The following is a 17,425-nucleotide window of genomic DNA, read 5'->3' on the forward strand; positions in this document are numbered from 1 at the left end:
TTCATTGTAAAGCTTATGTTTAATGACTTAGATTTATAGACACGTGAGCTTGCCTAGGGGCCTTGTTGTAAAGCTCTTGTTTAATGGCTTAGATTCATAGACACTTGTGAGCTTGCCTAGGGGCTTCATTGTAAAGCTTATGTTTAATGGCTTAGATTCATAGAAACTTTTTTTTTATTTTCTGACATTTACTTAGCAGATGTTCCTGACATTTACATCTATAGTTGCATGAGGGGCTTATTACATGACATCACACTCATCAAGTAGTCTAGCTAGGTAGAACAAAAGTTGTCTTTGGGGGCTGCTTGTGGGCATTCCAGGCAGTCTAGATTGTGTGGATTTTTTACATAAACTTATGTCCAAAATTAAGGACTTATTAACACTCCATTGCCCTTTAAAGTGGCTCACCTCGTGGTTGTGTGTCTCTCAAACCCAACAAAGTAATCTTGTTTTTGTTTTTTGTTTTATTTCTTGTTAAAGGGATAGTAAAGTCAAAATTAAACTTTCATGATTCAGATAGAGCATGCAACTTTAAGCAACTTTCTAATTTACTCCCATTATAAATAGTTCTTCGGTCTATTGGTATCTTTATTTGAAATGCAGGAATGTAAGCTTAGGAGCCAGACCATTTTTGGTTAAAATTGCGTGCTCTATCTGAATCATGAAAGAAAAAAATGTGTTTCATATCCCTTTAAGTTTAAATGACTGGATTGAGTATTCAATTTTAAATTACATTTTAAAGGGCCACTAAACCCCAAATTTTTCTTACATGAGTTCAGATAGAGAATACAATTTTAAACAACATTCCAATTCACTTCCATTATCTAATTTGCTGCAATCTTTAGATATCCTTTGTTAAAGAAATAGCAATGCACATTGGTGAGCCAATCACACGAGGCATCTATGTTCAGCCACCAATCAGAAGCTACTGAGCCTATCTAGATATGCTTTTTAGGAAAGAATATCAAGAGAATGAAGCAAATTAGATAATAGAAGTAAATTAGAAAGTTGTTTAAAATGGTATTCTCTATCTGAATCATGAAAGAAAGAATTGGGTTTAATGTCCCTTTAAACTCAAGAACGTGCACGTGTGCCATCTGGCAGCAGTGTTTGCAACATTGTTTATTGCAGTGTTATACACAGTTGCAAACACTGCTGCCATAGACTTCTAAACACACGTGTCTGCTACTATTAGCCTACCAAGCTTCACTCATCAACAAAGAATGCACAGGGAACTAAGCAAATTGGGTAATCAAAGCAAATTGGAAACCTGATTAAATTTGCATTTTCTATCTGAGGTCGCGTTCGCATTGCACCTAACTTGTAATATCAGCACACAATTGCGTGCGCTGGTATTACAAAGTGGAGCGAAAATATAGTTTTAGCGAAAGCAATATTTTGTGCTCCACTTGTAATCTGGCCCTAAATTTGCTGAAATTCTACCTCCCAAATGCAAAAAAATAACCCTTGACCAAACAACCTACTTGGCAGTAAAGAATTATATATTACATTTCAACTGAACACACGTCATGATAAATACATACTGGTATAGTTTGAATCTGCTAGGTCTGCGACAAAAAGAAAAAAAAAGTCTATATAGTTTGTGTAACTTTCTCACTAATAAATATATTCTCAAATTTACGCTCTTACATGTACTTTAGATGCATACAAATATAAACTTGTACACCTAAAAATGCGATCATTCTCACACACCAATATAACATAACACTCATTCACATACAAACATGCAATTGCACATGTGCCAATGTGCACCCGTAGTCGTACACATGTGATTACATAAACATCTACTTGTGAAACAGTAACTTGTTACCAACTTGTGATCTTTAGTGATATTTTTCAAACGTTGCATGAATATACAAAACCAACCTGATACATAAACTGACATGTACCGGTATACATACACTAAATGATCTAATACAAAATAATATTCATACATACTCATATACTTAAATACATACTGGTCACCCCTAAGGCAGAGCCTGCTGTGATCTGAGATGTCATCCCAGAAAATGTAGCATGTGTGCAGAAAGAACATGCAGCTCGTCTCCAAATCAGTCTGTTTTCTTCAAGCAGTGCTGTGCTCTGGTGGCACCAGGTAAGTTTTCCTTAACACAGTGCAGCCAGAGTGAATCACTGTTGGAAGAGAATGGTCAAATATGGATCAAAATTACAAAGCGGCAGCCCACTGATTGATGACTGGCTCACAGGGATTTTTTAAGCTGCCCTCTAGCGTTTTTCAGTCTGCAAAGTTGTGACTCCTGAATGTAAGACGTTCTTGTGAGTAATGAACCTTTTTATTAACTACATTTTGACCTTATAATTATGTGATGTTCGACCAAGAGCAAGGTAAACAAATTTATTCAAGAGACATTTTAAAAACTTTAAAAATGTAATATTGATTTTCGGTTCAAAACGACCTGCAGAAAACTTTTCACCAAAACAAAAAACAACAAACAAAAAAAATCATTGCAGAAAGTGAAAAACAATTCTGCCTCTGGGCTGATCACTGCGTTACATGTGAGTGCAGATTGCTATGATTTGTGAAGGGAGCTATTTTTCTGTGTTTGTCGGTTACTAGGTGTGCAGCAAGGAGACTGAGATAGGGATTATCCCCCAGTTTATGGGCACAGAACAACACCTGTTTATCTATGGGTTCAGATTAGCATCAGATTCTCTGTGCACACTCACATGTAAATGTACATGATGTTTGTTTCTGTTGGCAGAGCGTTTGCTGTGGGCATTGTGTACAGCCCTATTAATAGCCTATATAGGGCCAGATTACAGGTTGAGCGCAAAATATTGCTTCTGCAAAAGTGATATTTGCGCTCAGCTGAGTAATATCAGTACACGCAAATGTGTACTGGTATTACGAGTTAGGTCACGTTCGCATTGCACTCACGAATGGCTGGATATTTATTGAGCGCCCGCAAATGGGCGTATTTGCAGGTGTGGAATATTTTGGGCTCCACTCGTAATCTAGCCCTTAGTGTGTCTCTTTGCAAAGAAGTGCTGTAAAATGTACTGACTATGCACTGAACTCCTGATGTCAAGCATGTACATACCCTCATAAACTTCATTGGAAAAACTGAAAGTCCCTTAAAACATGTCAAACACTGCCATAAAATGCACTATTTGATTTCAATATAAAAATATGTTATAGCAAAACCCTCCTACGTTAAAAATGTACTGATAATTTTTAGTTAAATTAGGTCCTTTACCCCATTGCTTTGTGGGTAGGTACAGCTGGCAAAGAATTCTAAAGGAGCCTTCAATGATTAAGCATTATTTTATGGAGCTGATATTTAGGTAGCGTCTTAATCTTAGTGAATCACCTTCACTGGGTAACATAAGAAGAGTTTTTTTGTTTTACTGCTTCAGCTGTACTAACATTGAAGGACATTTGCAAATAAATGATATTAATAGTGGTCAGTTTTATGAATACTTAGGCAAAGCTAGGTCAGTGTGTTCCCCCATTGAAGTGTTTGTGTGCTTCTTTTCTATTCTGTAGACAGACCACGTGTTACTTGTTCTTTATTGTGTGCCCCATGTGTGTCTACAATTCCATCACATTTTCTCTTTGGGTACAGTCTCTGACCCCTATGTCTCTGTGTGCACGTAGTGCATAGCTAGCAAGGTACATTATAAGCCTGTGACGTTAACACATTACCATGTTCATGGCTAGAAACGGAGCCCCTAGGTGGAGACCCCCTCCCTCAGCCCTTGCTCCTGTACCCATCAGGTGGAGGCAGCCAGCTGCCCAGCCACAGTTAGAGAGGCAGGGAGATGCAGGGGAGGAGTGGTTACTTTCTTATCCTCTCCTTTAATAGCACAGTCCCGCCTTGCAAGTTTGTGAGCTGTTCTTTTTCCTACTCAGAGCATCCCCGGCCAAAGTAATGCCCTCTCCTACCCTGACGTCAAAGAACAGATCACAAGCAAGATTAAGCTTTTTCATTTCTCTTATTGCAGCAATTAGTCGAGGACTGTATAAAAAGGCTTCAGAAATGGGAGGGAAATCTGGGGACAAAAAGAGATAGCTCAGAGAGGCAGAGGGAGAGAGGGACTGAGGGAGCAGAGAGGAGAACAGTGCAATTTGGTTTCCTCCCCTAAAAAAATATTCCACCTGGTCTTTCTGACTAAAGAAACTTTTTACAACTTTTTCACTGGTTCAGCTGCTTATAATGTAGAGCCCTGGCTAACACCTGCCTTTTTAAAAAAAATCTTTTCTAATGCTATTTTACTTTTTTTTTAAAAACAGCATTATTTTATCCTCAATTATTTATCTTATGCTTAAAACTTGTTTTTTTTTTGGTTTTTTTTTTTGTGAATTACTGAATTGATGAGAGGCAGATATTGAAACTTTATGAGAGCAGGTGAACTTAAACTCTGCCGGTATGGGGTTACTGAGCGTGGATTTGCTGATAACCCTTCAGATTTTGCCAGGTTTCTTCTCCAACTGCCTCTTTCTGGCTCTGTATGACTCTGTTGTGTTGGTAAAACACGTGCTTCTACAACTCAACCGTTCCAAATCCAGCCAGAGTCAATGGCGTCGGATGCTGACCCCAGAAGGGATGCGCTGCGTGTGGAACAGCTTCTTATTGGACGCTTACAAGCAGGTATGCCAGGCATGGGATAAGCATTGCTCTTAAAGGCGTCTTCCATTGCTAATACCATCTTAATGGTAGTTTAGTGCTTTCTGCAATGACTGTCACTATGCTTGTTACACTGACAGTTTATAGAGTCAGGAGAACTGGTAAGAGCACAATACTTTTATATTTAACATATCAAAATTACAGATTGCTACAAAATTGTTTTATTTGAAGAGCGAACTTAAATTAGCATCAGATTTATAACTTATCATTATTACTAATTAATATATGGCACTGTATGCCAGCAGTTTGCCTTTTTTTTGCTGTCTCCAGTAGTTCTTACCGTACAAGACAATCTTGATAAATTCCTGCATGAGTTTTTATTTTTTTGCTTTAAGCCTCTGTCTGTTGAAAGTGAAGAATCTGTAAATGTTTAGAAACTTTTCACGTGGTCACTGACAACGAAACATCTGTCGGAGATACATGCTCTGCTCTGTTTAGGTTTCTGAGTCCACACGTGTAGCTAAACATTACACAGCTAAGCCCATGATCTGCTGCAGGGGACACCAGTGAGTGATTTAAACTACAGCTTCAGGAGTGTGCAGCTCTCACACGCTCTAGCAGAGAGCGCGGCTTGCCTAATGTTTGCCAGGGGGAGGAGAGGCACAGACAGCAGGTGATAGTGCTGGGCATTTGTCATAGGGAGATAAATATGGGGATTAAATAACTGTTTTTACTTTGCTTTTACTTATATAAAATCTAGACACAGAGATAAATATGTTACCTAATAAAAATGTTAAACATTTCTTTTTTTTAACTCTCCTTGTTAAATATGCGCTTTGGCACCTTTGTGATGCACAAACATCTGCTTCAGCCTGTGTGTGTGTGTGCATATGTATGGGTGTCCATGTGTATGTGTGCATGCATGTACGTCTGTGTGTGTATGTGTTTGTGCATGTGTGTTTTTGTGTATCGGTGCATGTGTATGTGTGCTTTTGTATATGTGTGCTTTTGTATGTGTGTGTTTATGTGTGTGCCTTTGTATATGTGTGTGTGTGCATGTGTGTGCCTTTGTATATATGTGTGTGTACTTTTGTATATGTGTGTGCATGTGTGCTTTTATGTGTGTGTGCTTTTGTTTATGTATGTGTATGTGTGTATATGTGTGTGTATGTGCATGTGTGCTTTTATGTGTGTGTGCTTTTGTTTATGTATGTGTATGTGTGTGTATGTGCATGTATGTATGTATGTGCATGTATGTATGTATATGTGTGTGTGTGCATGTATGTATGTATATGTGTGTGTGTGTGTGCTTTTGTTTGTGTGTGCATGTGTATGTGTGCTTTTATGTGTGTGTCTGCTTTTGTTTGTGTGCATGTGTATGTGTGCTTTTATGTGTGTGTCTGCTTTTGTTTGTGTGCATGTGTATGTGTGCTTTTATGTGTGTGTGTGCTTTTATTTGTGTGTATGTGTGCTTCTGTGTGTATGTGTGCTTTTATGTGTGTATATGTGCTTATGTATGTGTGCTTTTGTATGTGTATGTATGTGTATGTGTGCTTTTATGTGTGTGTGTGCTTATGTTTATGTGTGTGCATGTGTATGTGTGCTTTTGTATGTGTGTCCCTGTGTGCAGTAAATGAATCCGACTAGTTTGGTTAACATAAATACACCAAGACTTCAGCTGCCAGCAAACCTATTTTGCTCTGTCATCCTGTGTCTCATTCTGTATGACAGGAGTTACAAAGTAACACAAACTTCCTGATGTCGTGCACCTCAGCCTGGTCTTTGTCACCGCCACACGTATTCAGTTCTCATACACAAGACAGTAAGTGGCACTGCCTCCTAATATAAAAATAGTTCAATGCACTTAGTACCAACTCACCTACATCAAGTGCCAGGGGCAAAGTGCCTCAACAGCACTGCCTAGTGGCAGCCCTAATTAATGTCAGTAGCTATAATACCTAACAAATATGTCCTGATTGTGTTTAGCTTCAGTTTAGTAGTATTTATACTTATGAAGCACCATACTAAACAGTCCAGATGAAATCTATAATACATCACAAAATATTTTAATAATGTTACCCAGAATGTTGCATAACATTGAATAGAGTGACTGTATTGCACCGATTTAGATATATGATGTTATGTTATCCTGATATAATAGAATGAGATTGCTATAATTGCAATGTAACCTCAGTGTTTGCAAGCAATATACCAGTAACAGTGCCACCTCAATTGTCATAAATAAAATAGTGTTACCCTTATATAGTATATATTGACATGTAACAATGACAGTTATGTAATATAAAAACATAGTGACAGTTCCCCCTAGTAACGTGACATTGACATGACATCTGTTTCATATCAGTGTGACATTGTTAACCCTATAGTTAAATGGAATAGAACATTCTATAAAAAATTTCAGATTATTATGCAATATGTTAGTGTGACAATTGTAATTCAATTGCTGTATAGTATAGAACAGAGTGACAGCATTATACCCATCGTTATGTAACTTGGAACAAAGTGACAATGTTAAACCGGTTGTTACATCAATGTAAACAGAGTTTCAGAGTTACCCTGACTTACTGTAATGTGTAACAGGACAGCAGTATTACCATGATTGTCCTGTAACGTATAAGAGAGGGAATGCATTACCCCAAATGTTAGAATGTTACATAACAGACTAAAGTGGTAGCGTTTCCCCAGTTGTTACGTAATGTGTAAAAGAGTGACCATGTTACTTCACTGGTTACATAATAAAGCATAATCTGCTGGCATCACCCCAAGTGTTGCATAATATATAACAGAGTGGCTGCTTTAATTTGATTGTTACATTGATATTGTTATAGAACAAACTTACACTATTACCATGACTGTGGCCTCTTATTGAAAGAGCTGGCATTGGTAGAGGGATATTCTAGTGTGTGTAAACATTTAGTCAACAAGTCACAAACAGCACATTCCTGTTGCCTCTCCAAATAAGGGAACGGCCAGTGAGCAAATCAGGGTCAGACATACTTACATATGCTCCAATCACTGGCTGCAGAAGCACATGGGGGTTATACATATAGTAAGAGTTTTGTGAAAAAATAAAATGCCAGGACAGAATGTAGCATTTTACTTTTTCATTAGACTATCTCTTTTCACAGAATATTACATAATATCGAATAAAGAGCCCTTGTTTGTACAGTTGTTACATAATACAGGATAAATTGAGAGTGGGAGCATATTTTCTCCCGGTTAAATAAATATCTGTACGCATCTTAGGACACCAATATAACAGTTACTTATACTAACAACTATATTATAGGCACTTACACACAGATATGCACATATAAATATATATACATGTTTGTAATAGGTTGTGCTGTATAGTGTAAATTCACCCATAGAACTTCTAAACTGACAAAATATACCAGAGGTTTTGACATTTCAAAGCATTACATATCCAGTATTGCAGCCCTCGTGGTAAACTGACAGCTAAATTACGAGTTATGCGCGCTATAGGGAAATTAACAAACGCATTTAACCCCCTATAGCACAGCCATTACGTTACACATTAAGTTTTCAAACAGATGGCTTGTGCGTGCGATATGGGGGTTTTAAGCTCCATACCGCACACAATTTAAGCGCTGTTTTGACGTGCTTGTACACGCTTTCCCCATAGACATCATTGGGGAGAAGGTGATCGCAAAATGAAAAGCTCTGTAACGCAGCCCCATTGATGTCTATGGGGGGAAAAAATAACATTTAATCCTAACATAAACCCTAAGTCTAAACACCCCTAATCTGCTGCCCCCGACATCGCTGACACCTACCTACAATTATTAACCCCTAATCTGCAGCTCCCGATATTGCCACTACTATATTAGTTATTAACCCCTATTCCGCTGCTCCACAACATCGCCGCCACTATATTAAAGTTATTAACACCTATTCTGCCGCACCCCAACATCGTTGCCACTATATTAAAGTTATTAACCCCTATTCCGCCGCACCCCAACATCGCCGCCACTAAACCTCTGTCCTCCCACATCACTACTACTAAATAAACCTATTAACCCCTAAACCGCCAGCCACATCACAACAACCTAAATTAAACTATATTAACCCCTAAACCTAACACCCCCTAACTTTAACATAATTAAGATAGAGCTAAACTAAAGTAACAATTATTAACTAAGTAATACTAAGTAAAACTAAATACTTACCTGTGAAATAAAACCTAAGCTAGCTACAATATAACTAATAGTTATATTGTAGCTAGCTTGAGTTTTATTTTTATTTCACAGGTAAGTTTGTATTTATTTTAACTAGGTAGACTAGTTAGTAAATAGTTATTAACTATTTAATAACTACCTAGTTAAAATAAATACAAACTTACCTGTGAAATAAAACCTAAACTGCCTTACACTAAAACCTAAGCAGGTTATGTTTTATTTCACAGGTAAATAACTATTTACTAACTATCAAGTTAAAATATTTACAAAAAATAAAAAATTACAAAAAATAAAAAAACCTACCATTACAAAAAAATAACAAACAAAATTATACAAAACAATAAAAATTATTCCTATTCTAATACCCTTAAAAAAAAAAACACCCCAAAATAAAAAAAAAACCTAATCTATAATAAACTACCAAGGGCCTTTTGGAGACCTAAAGTTAACAGCTCTTTTGCTACAAAACAAACACACCCTAACAGTATACAAACCCCCAAACCCACAAAATAAAAATAAAGTAAAATTTAATCTACCCATTGCCCTGAAAAGGGCATTTGTATGGGAATTGCCCTTAAAAGGGCATTTAGCTCTTTTGCTGCCCAAGCCCTAATCTAAAAATAAAAACCCACCCCAAAACTAAAAAAATACATTACACAAAATAACATACAAATTATCAAAAATAATAAAAATGATTCCTATTCTAATACCAGTTTAAAAAATAAATAAAAAACCTAATCTAGAATAAACTACCAATATGGTATGTATGACAGGTGTATTAATTTAAATAATCAAATAGAATAAGAGCTGCTTAAATCCTATTGGCTGATTTGAACAGCCAATAGGATTTTAGCAGCTCTAATTCCTATTGGCTGATTAAAAATTTTCAGCCAATGGGAATGCAAGGGACGCCATTTTGAAACGGCTCCCTTGCATTGAAGATTTAGTGTACGGCGGCGACCGTGTGAAGAGGATGCTCCGCGACGGATGTCTTCAGGATGGACCCGCTCCAAGATAGACGATGCCACCTGGATGAAGATAGAAGAGGCCGTCTGGATGAAGACTTCTCGCCTCCTAGCTGAAGATAGAAGAGGCCGTCTGGATGAAGACTTCTCGCCTCCTAGCTGAAGATAGAAGAGGCCGTCTGGATGAAGACTTCTCGCCGCCTGGATGAAGATCATTCAAGCGAGACTTTAAAAACTGTGAATGGATCGTCATGGGTTAGTGTTTAAGGGTTTTTTTTAAGGGTTTTTTGGGTGGTTTTTTTTTTTAAGATTAGGGTTTGGGCAGCAAAAGAGCTAAATGCCCAATACAAATGCCCTTTTCAGTGCAATGGGTAGATTAGGTTTTTCTTTCCTAAGATATGGTGAGTCCACGGAATCATCAATTACTAGTGGGAATATCACTCCTGCCCAGCAGGAGGAGGCAAAGTGCACCACAGCAAAGCTGCTATATATGTCACTTCCCTTACCCATAACTTCCAGTCATTCTCTTTGCCTGTGGTGCAAGGAGGAGGTGAAGTTTTGGTGTCTGATCTACAATCAAGATTTTTTTTATTTTAAAGCAGAGTAGGTTTGCTCTGATCTTTCTAAAGGGTCTAGCCTTAGCCCATGTCAGTCTCTTCAGTACTTGTGGGGAACAATCCTCACTGCGTTTTACCAAAACATTTTGCTGCCCTATTTAGATAGTCTGAGTAAGTTTACTCAGTCTTTCTGTATTTCCACAGGTCCATGTGAGGGATGGCATCCTCTCAAACCAGGTCATCTGTCCTGCTGCCGGAAAGATAAATATTGAGGTAAGTGCCACTTTCATTTTTCTTTGTAGCAGGGAAAAATGTGTCACTTATTCAGCTTATTATTCCTTATTATTCCTGTCAGGGTGCAGTTTTTTATGGCAGTTTTTGCACTGTTAGTGTGAGGAGTTATTAATTTTATTGATGGCTCAGTGAGGATCCGTTTTTAGTAACAGATTATGTACTTTTTTTTTGGGGGGGGGGAGTTTGTTTGTTTTTAAGCCTGTTTTTCAAGAAAGTTGTTGTAAAAAAAAAGGCTTTTTTTTGTCAGCCTTTTAGGGAGGTTCTGATTCTGTGATGTCACTTCCTGTAAGAGTGAGGTGCCCATATTTCAGATGGCTCTGCTGTTTAGAAGGCTTCTTGCTGTTTTTGCTTCTCTGGATTTCCGGGTTGTAAAAGGGATCGTTTTTTTCCTCAGTTTGCTGCGGGTTGCAGGACAGGTAGGGCACCTCAGTAATTCTGCTGAGGTGTAGAGTGTTGCCTGGGGTATGCTTTCTTGATTTGGTAAATTTAAAGGGAACATTTATTTAAGAACATTTTTTTGGTTCTGTATTATATCCTTTGTTAAAAGATGATAAACAAAAAAAAAGTTATTTTATTTTTTTATTTTTTTTATTTGCTTCTTTTTGTATTATGGATCCATTAGTAATTAAGATGATCCGTGGACTTATTGGCCTCTACTTATCAACGTGTCTACTTTACCTGCCTTCGCCGGCCCAATACACCCGCCTAAGCTTGCCTACCATTGCCGCCGCGGAATTGAAAAATCTCGCCAAAGTTATCAATAAATCTGTCAAAAAGCCGCGCACAAAGGATGGGGCGATGAGCAGCGCACTGTGAAAGTTATCACTCATCCGATCTCGCTGCTCTAAGGCTTTTTGACAGCTTTATTGACAAGATGTCACTAAGCACCCACACTAACTACACTATTCTACCCCCTATACCGGCGCCCCCGGAGCCCCCGCAACTAAATAAAGCTGTTCCGATCAGCCAATAGAATGCAAGCTCAATCTGATTGGCTGATTAAATCAGCCAATCAGATTTTTCCTACCTTAATTCCGATTGGCTGATAGAATCCTATCAGCCAATCGGAATTGAAGGGACTCCATCTTGGATGACGTCACTTAAAGGTACCGTTATTTGTCGTTAGTCTTCGGGAAGAAGAGGATGGCTCCGCGTCGGCACGTCTTAAGATGGCTCCGCTCCGGATGGATGAAGATTGAAGATGCCGCTTGGATGAAGACTTCAATCGGATGGAAGAACTCTTCAGCGCCCCTTGGATGATGACTTCTGCCGCTCCGGATCTCTTCTTCAGTTCCATCGGTGGGTCGGCTGGCTGAAGACGGCTAAAGGTAGGATGATCTTCAGGGGGGTAGTGTTAGGTTTATTTAAGGGGGGTTTGGGTTAGAGTAGGGGTATGTGGGTGGTGGGTTTTAATGTTGGGGGGGGTTGTATTTTTATTTTACAGACAAAAGAGCTGTTTTCTTTGGGGCATGCCCCGCAAAAGGCCCTTTTAAGGGCTGGTAAGGTAATAGAGCTGGTAACTTTTTAATGTAGAATAGGGTAGGGAATTTTTTATTTTAAGGGGCTTTGTTATTATATTAGGGGGCTTAGATTAGGTGTAAGTAGCTTAAAATTGTAATATTTTTGAAATGTTTGTAACTTATTTTTTTATTTTTTTGTACTTTAGTTAGTTTATTTAATTGTATTTAATTGTAGTTATTTTTAGGTAATTTATTTAATTAATTTAATGATAGTGTAGTGTTAGGTTTAATTGTAACTTTAAGTTAGGATTTATTTTACAAGTAATTTTGTATTTCTTTTAGCTAGGTAGTTATTAAATGGTTAATAACTATTTAATAACTATTCTAACTAGCTAAAATAAATACAAAGTTACCTGTAAAATAAATATAAATCCTAAAATAGCTACAATGTAATTATTAATTACACTGTAGCTATCTTAGGGTTTATTTTACAGGTAAGTATTTAGTTATAAATAGGAATAATTTATTTAAGTATAGTGTAGTGTTAGGTGTAATTGTAACTTAGTTTAGTTTTTATTTTACAGGTAAATTTCTCTTTATTTTAACTAGGTAGCTATTAAATAGTTAATAACTATTTAATAACTATTGTACCTAGTTAAAATAAATTGAAAGTTGCCTGTAAAATAAAAATAAATCCTAAGATAGCTACAATATAATTATTATTTATATTGTAGCTATATTAGGGTTTATTTTAAAGGTAAGTATTTAGTTTTAAATAGGATTAATTTAGTTAATAAGAGAAATATTATTTAGATTTATTTAATTAATATTTTGCGTTAGGGTTAGTGTTAGACTTAGTTTTAGGGGTTAATAAGTTTATTACAGTGGCGGCGGTGTAGGGGGGGCAGGATAGGGGTTAATAAATTTATTATAGGTGGCGACGGTGTAGTGGGGGCAGATTAGGGGTTAATAAATTTAATATAGGTGGCGGCGGGGTCCGGGAGCGGCGGTTTAGGGGTTAAACAATTTATTTAGTTGCGGCGGGGTCCGGGATCGGCAGGATAGGGGTTAATAACTTTATTATAGGGGGCGACGGTGTAGGGGGGGGCAGGATAGGGTTTAATAGGTATTATGTAGGTGGCAACGGGGTCCGGGAGCGGTGGTTTAGGGGTTAATACATATATTATAGTTGTGGCGGGGACCGGGAGGGGCGGTTTAGGGGTTAACATATTTATTATACTGGCGGTGGGCTCCGGGAGCGGAGGTTTAGGGGTTAATCAGTTTATTATAGTTGCGGCCGGGAGCGGCGGTTTATGGGGTTAATAAGTTTATTAGAGTGGCAGTGGGCTCCGGGAGCGGCGGTTTAGGGGGTAATACATTTATTTAGTTGCGGCAGTGTAGGGGGGGACAGATTAGGGGTGTTTAGACTCGTGGTACATGTTAGGGTGTTAGGTGTAGACATCTCCCATAGGAATCAATGGGATGTCTGGCAGCAGCGAACATGAACTTTCGCTATGGTCAGACTCCCATTGATTCCTATGGGATCCGCCGCCTCCAGGGCGGCGGTTTGAAAACCAGGTACGCTGGGCCGGAAAAGTGCAGAGCGTACCTGCTAGTTTTTTGATAACTAGCAAAAGTAGTCAGATTGTGCCGAACTTGTGTGCGGAACATCTGGAGTGACGTAAGAATCGATCTGTGTCGGACTGAGTCCGGCGGATCGAAGCTTACGTCACTAAATTCTACTTTTGCCGGTGTCTAGGGCTTGATAACTAAGGCGAATCGGCCTCGCCACAAATACGCTGCCGAATTCCAGCGTATTTGAGGTTGACGGCTTGATAATTAGGGGCCATTGTGTCAAAAAAGAAATACATTTATCAGGTAAGCATAAATTTTCTTTTCTCCTGTTAAGTGTAGTCAGTCCACGGGTCATCCATTACTTATGGGATTATATCTCCTCCCTAACAGGAAGTGCAAGAGGATCACCCAAGCAGAGCTGCTATATAGCTCCTCCCCTCTACGTCATACCCAGTCATTCTCTTGCACCTAACTAATAGATAGGACGTGTGAGAGGACTGTGGTTATTAAAATTAGTTTTTATATCTTCAATCAAAAGTTTGTTATTTTAAACAGCACCGGAGTGTGTTGTTTTTTCTCAGGCAGCATTAGAAGAAGAATCTACCTGAGTTTGTGTATGATCTTAGCGGTCGTAACTAAGATCCATTTGCTGTTCTCGGCCATTCTGAGGAGTGAGGTAACTTCAGAACAGGGGACAGCGGGCAGGGTTCACCTGCAAGGAGGTATGTTGCAGTATATTATTTTCTAAGGAATGGAATTGACTGAGAAAATACTGCTAATACCCATATAATGTAAGTGCAGCCTTAAATGCAGTAGTAGCGACTGGTATCAGGCTGAGATGTATGTATGTTACACTGAGGTATTTCTGGGGAATGGAACTTCACTAAGAAAATACTGTATACATTTAACTTATATTTGAGCCCCCACTGCAGTGAAAGCGACTAGCAGCAGGCTTATTAGTATTATTTCATAATTTTATTTTAAAACGTTTTACTGGCATGTTAATCCTTTTTTTCTGAGGTACTTGGTGATAAAAAATTTTGGGCATTATTTTTCCACATGGCTGTCGTTTATTTATGAATAAATTCAGTTTACTGAGCTTCCCCACTGTTATAATATGAGTGGGAGGGGCCTATTTTGGCGCTTTCTTGCGCAGTAAGAATTCAGTCACAGTCTTCCTATTCCTTCCTCCATGATCCAGGACGTCTCTACAGAGCCCAGGGGTCTCCAAAACTAGTTTTGAGGGAGGTAATCACTCACAGCAGACCTGTGAGACTGTGCTTTTGACTGTGATAAAACGTTTATATTCTGTTATCCGTTTTTTGGGTATTAAGGGGTTAATCATCCATTTGCTGGTGGGTGCAATCCTTTGCTAACTTAATGCATTTACTGTGAAAATTTGGTTGCTATAACAAATTTGGTTCATTGTGATTTCAACTGTGACAGTTTATTGGTGCTTCTTAAAGGCACAGTAACGTTTTTTATATTGCTTGTAAATTTATTTCAAAAGTATTTTCCAAGCTTGCTAGTTTCATTGCTAGTCTGTTAAACATGTCTGACACAGAGGAAACTCTTTGTGCAATATGTTTAAAGGCCAATGTGGAGCCCAATAGAAATTTGTGAACTAATTGCATTGATGCTACTTTAAATAAAAGTGTACATGTAAAGAAAATTTCACCAGACAACGAGGGGGAAGTTATGCCGACTAACTCTCCTCACGTGTCAGTACCTTCGTCTCCCGCTCAGGAGGTGCGTGATATTGTGGCGCCAAGTACATCAGGGCGGCCCATACAAATCACTTTGCAAGACATGGCTAATGTTATGACTGAAGTATTATCTAAATTGCCAGAATTTAGGGGTAAACGCGACCACTCTGGGGTGAGAACAGAGTGCGCTGATAATATTAGAGCCATGTCTGATACTGCGTCACAATTTGCAGAACAGGAGGACGGAGAGCTTCATTCTGTGGGTGACGGATCTGATCCAAGTAAACTGGACTCAGACATTTCAAATTTTAAATTTAAGCTTGAGAACCTCCGTGTATTGCTAGGGGAGGTATTAGCGGCTCTGAATGATTGTAACACGGTTGCAATTCCAGAGAAAATGTGTAGGCTGGATAAATATTTTGCGGTACCGACGTGTACTGACGTTTTTCCTATTCCTAAAAGGCTTACAGAAATTATTAACAAGGAGTGGGATAGACCTGGTGTGCCCTTTTCTCCCCCTCCTATATTTAGAAAAATGTTTCCAATAGACGCCACCACACGGGACTTATGGCAGACGGTCCCTAAGGTGGAGGGAGCAGTTTCTACTCTGGCTAAGCGCACCACTATCCCGGTGGAGGATAGCTGTGCTTTTTCAGATCCAATGGATAAAAAGTTAGAGGGTTACCTTAAGAAAATGTTTGTTCAACAAGGTTTTATATTACAACCCCTTGCATGCATTGCGCCTGTCACGGCTGCGGCGGCATTCTGGTTTGAGTCTCTGGAAGAGACCATTAACTCAGTTACATTGGATGAGATTACAGACAAGCTTAGAGTCCTTAAGCTAGCTAATTCATTTATTTCCGATGCCGTAGTACACTTAACTAAACTTATGGCTAAGAATTCAGGATTCGCCATTCAAGCGCGCAGAGCGCTGTGGCTTAAATCTTGGTCAGCCGATGTGACTTCTAAATCTAAATTGCTTAACATACCTTTCAAAGGGCAGACATTATTCGGGCCCGGTTTGAAAGAAATTATCGCTGACATTACTGGAGGTAAGGGCCATGCCCTGCCTCAAGACAGAGCCAAACCAAGGGCTAGACAGTCTAATTTTCGTGCCTTTCGTAACTTCAAGGCAGGAGCAGCATCAACTTCCTCAGCTCCAAAACAGGAAGGAACTGTTGCTCGCTACAGACAGGGCTGGAAACCTAACCAGTCCTGGAACAAGGGCAAGCAGGCCAGAAAACCTGCTGCTGCCCCTAAGACAGCATGAAGTGAGGGCCCCCGATCCGGAAACGGATCTAGTGGGGGGCAGACTTTCTCTCTTCGCCCAGGCTTGGGCAAGAGATGTCCAGGATCCCTGGGTGTTAGAGATCATATCTCAGGGATATCTTCTGGACTTCAAAGCTTCTCCTCCAAAAGGGAGATTTCATCTTTCAAGGTTGTCAGCAAACCAGTTAAAGAGAGAAGCGTTTCTACGCTGTGTACAAGACCTTTTACTAATGGGAGTGATCCATCCAGTTCCGCGGTCGGAACACGGACAAGGGTTTTACTCAAATCTGTTTGTGGTTCCCAAAAAAGAGGGAACCTTCAGACCAATTTTGGACTTAAAGATCCTAAACAAATTCCTAAGAGTTCCATCGTTCAAAATGGAAACTATTCGGACAATCTTACCTATGATCCAAAGGGGTCAATACATGACCACAGTGGATTTAAAGGATGCCTACCTTCACATACCGATTCACAAGGATCATTATCGGTACCTAAGGTTTGCCTTCCTGAACAGGCATTACCAGTTTGTAGCTCTTCCCTTCGGGTTAGCCACGGCTCCAAGAATCTTTACAAAGGTTCTGGGCTCTCTTCTGGCGGTACTAAGACCGCGAGGAATTTCGGTAGCTCCGTACCTAGACGACATTCTGATACAAGCGTCAAGTTTCCAGACTGCCAAGTCTCATACAGAGTTGGTTCTGGCATTTCTAAGGTCGCATGGGTGGAAGGTGAACGTAGAAAAGAGTTCTCTATTGCCACTCACAAGAGTTCC

At 39.1% G+C, this 17,425-nt stretch overlaps 1 protein-coding gene across 1 annotated transcript in view; it reads left to right on the forward strand.

The window, feature by feature from the left end:
* Positions 1 to 3,899: 3,899 nt before the first annotated feature.
* Positions 3,900 to 17,425, forward strand: part of DIO2 (iodothyronine deiodinase 2) — a 40,680-nt gene continuing 27,154 nt past the window's right edge. Inside the window, exon 1 of the mRNA XM_053697351.1 lies at positions 3,900 to 4,634. Within this exon, the coding sequence (XP_053553326.1) occupies positions 4,413 to 4,634 (222 nt within the window). The 5' untranslated portion in view covers positions 3,900 to 4,412. The remainder of the gene's footprint in view (positions 4,635 to 17,425) is intronic.

Source organism: Bombina bombina, chromosome 1, assembly GCF_027579735.1.
Source record: "Bombina bombina isolate aBomBom1 chromosome 1, aBomBom1.pri, whole genome shotgun sequence".
Lineage (NCBI taxonomy): Eukaryota > Metazoa > Chordata > Amphibia > Anura > Bombinatoridae > Bombina > Bombina bombina.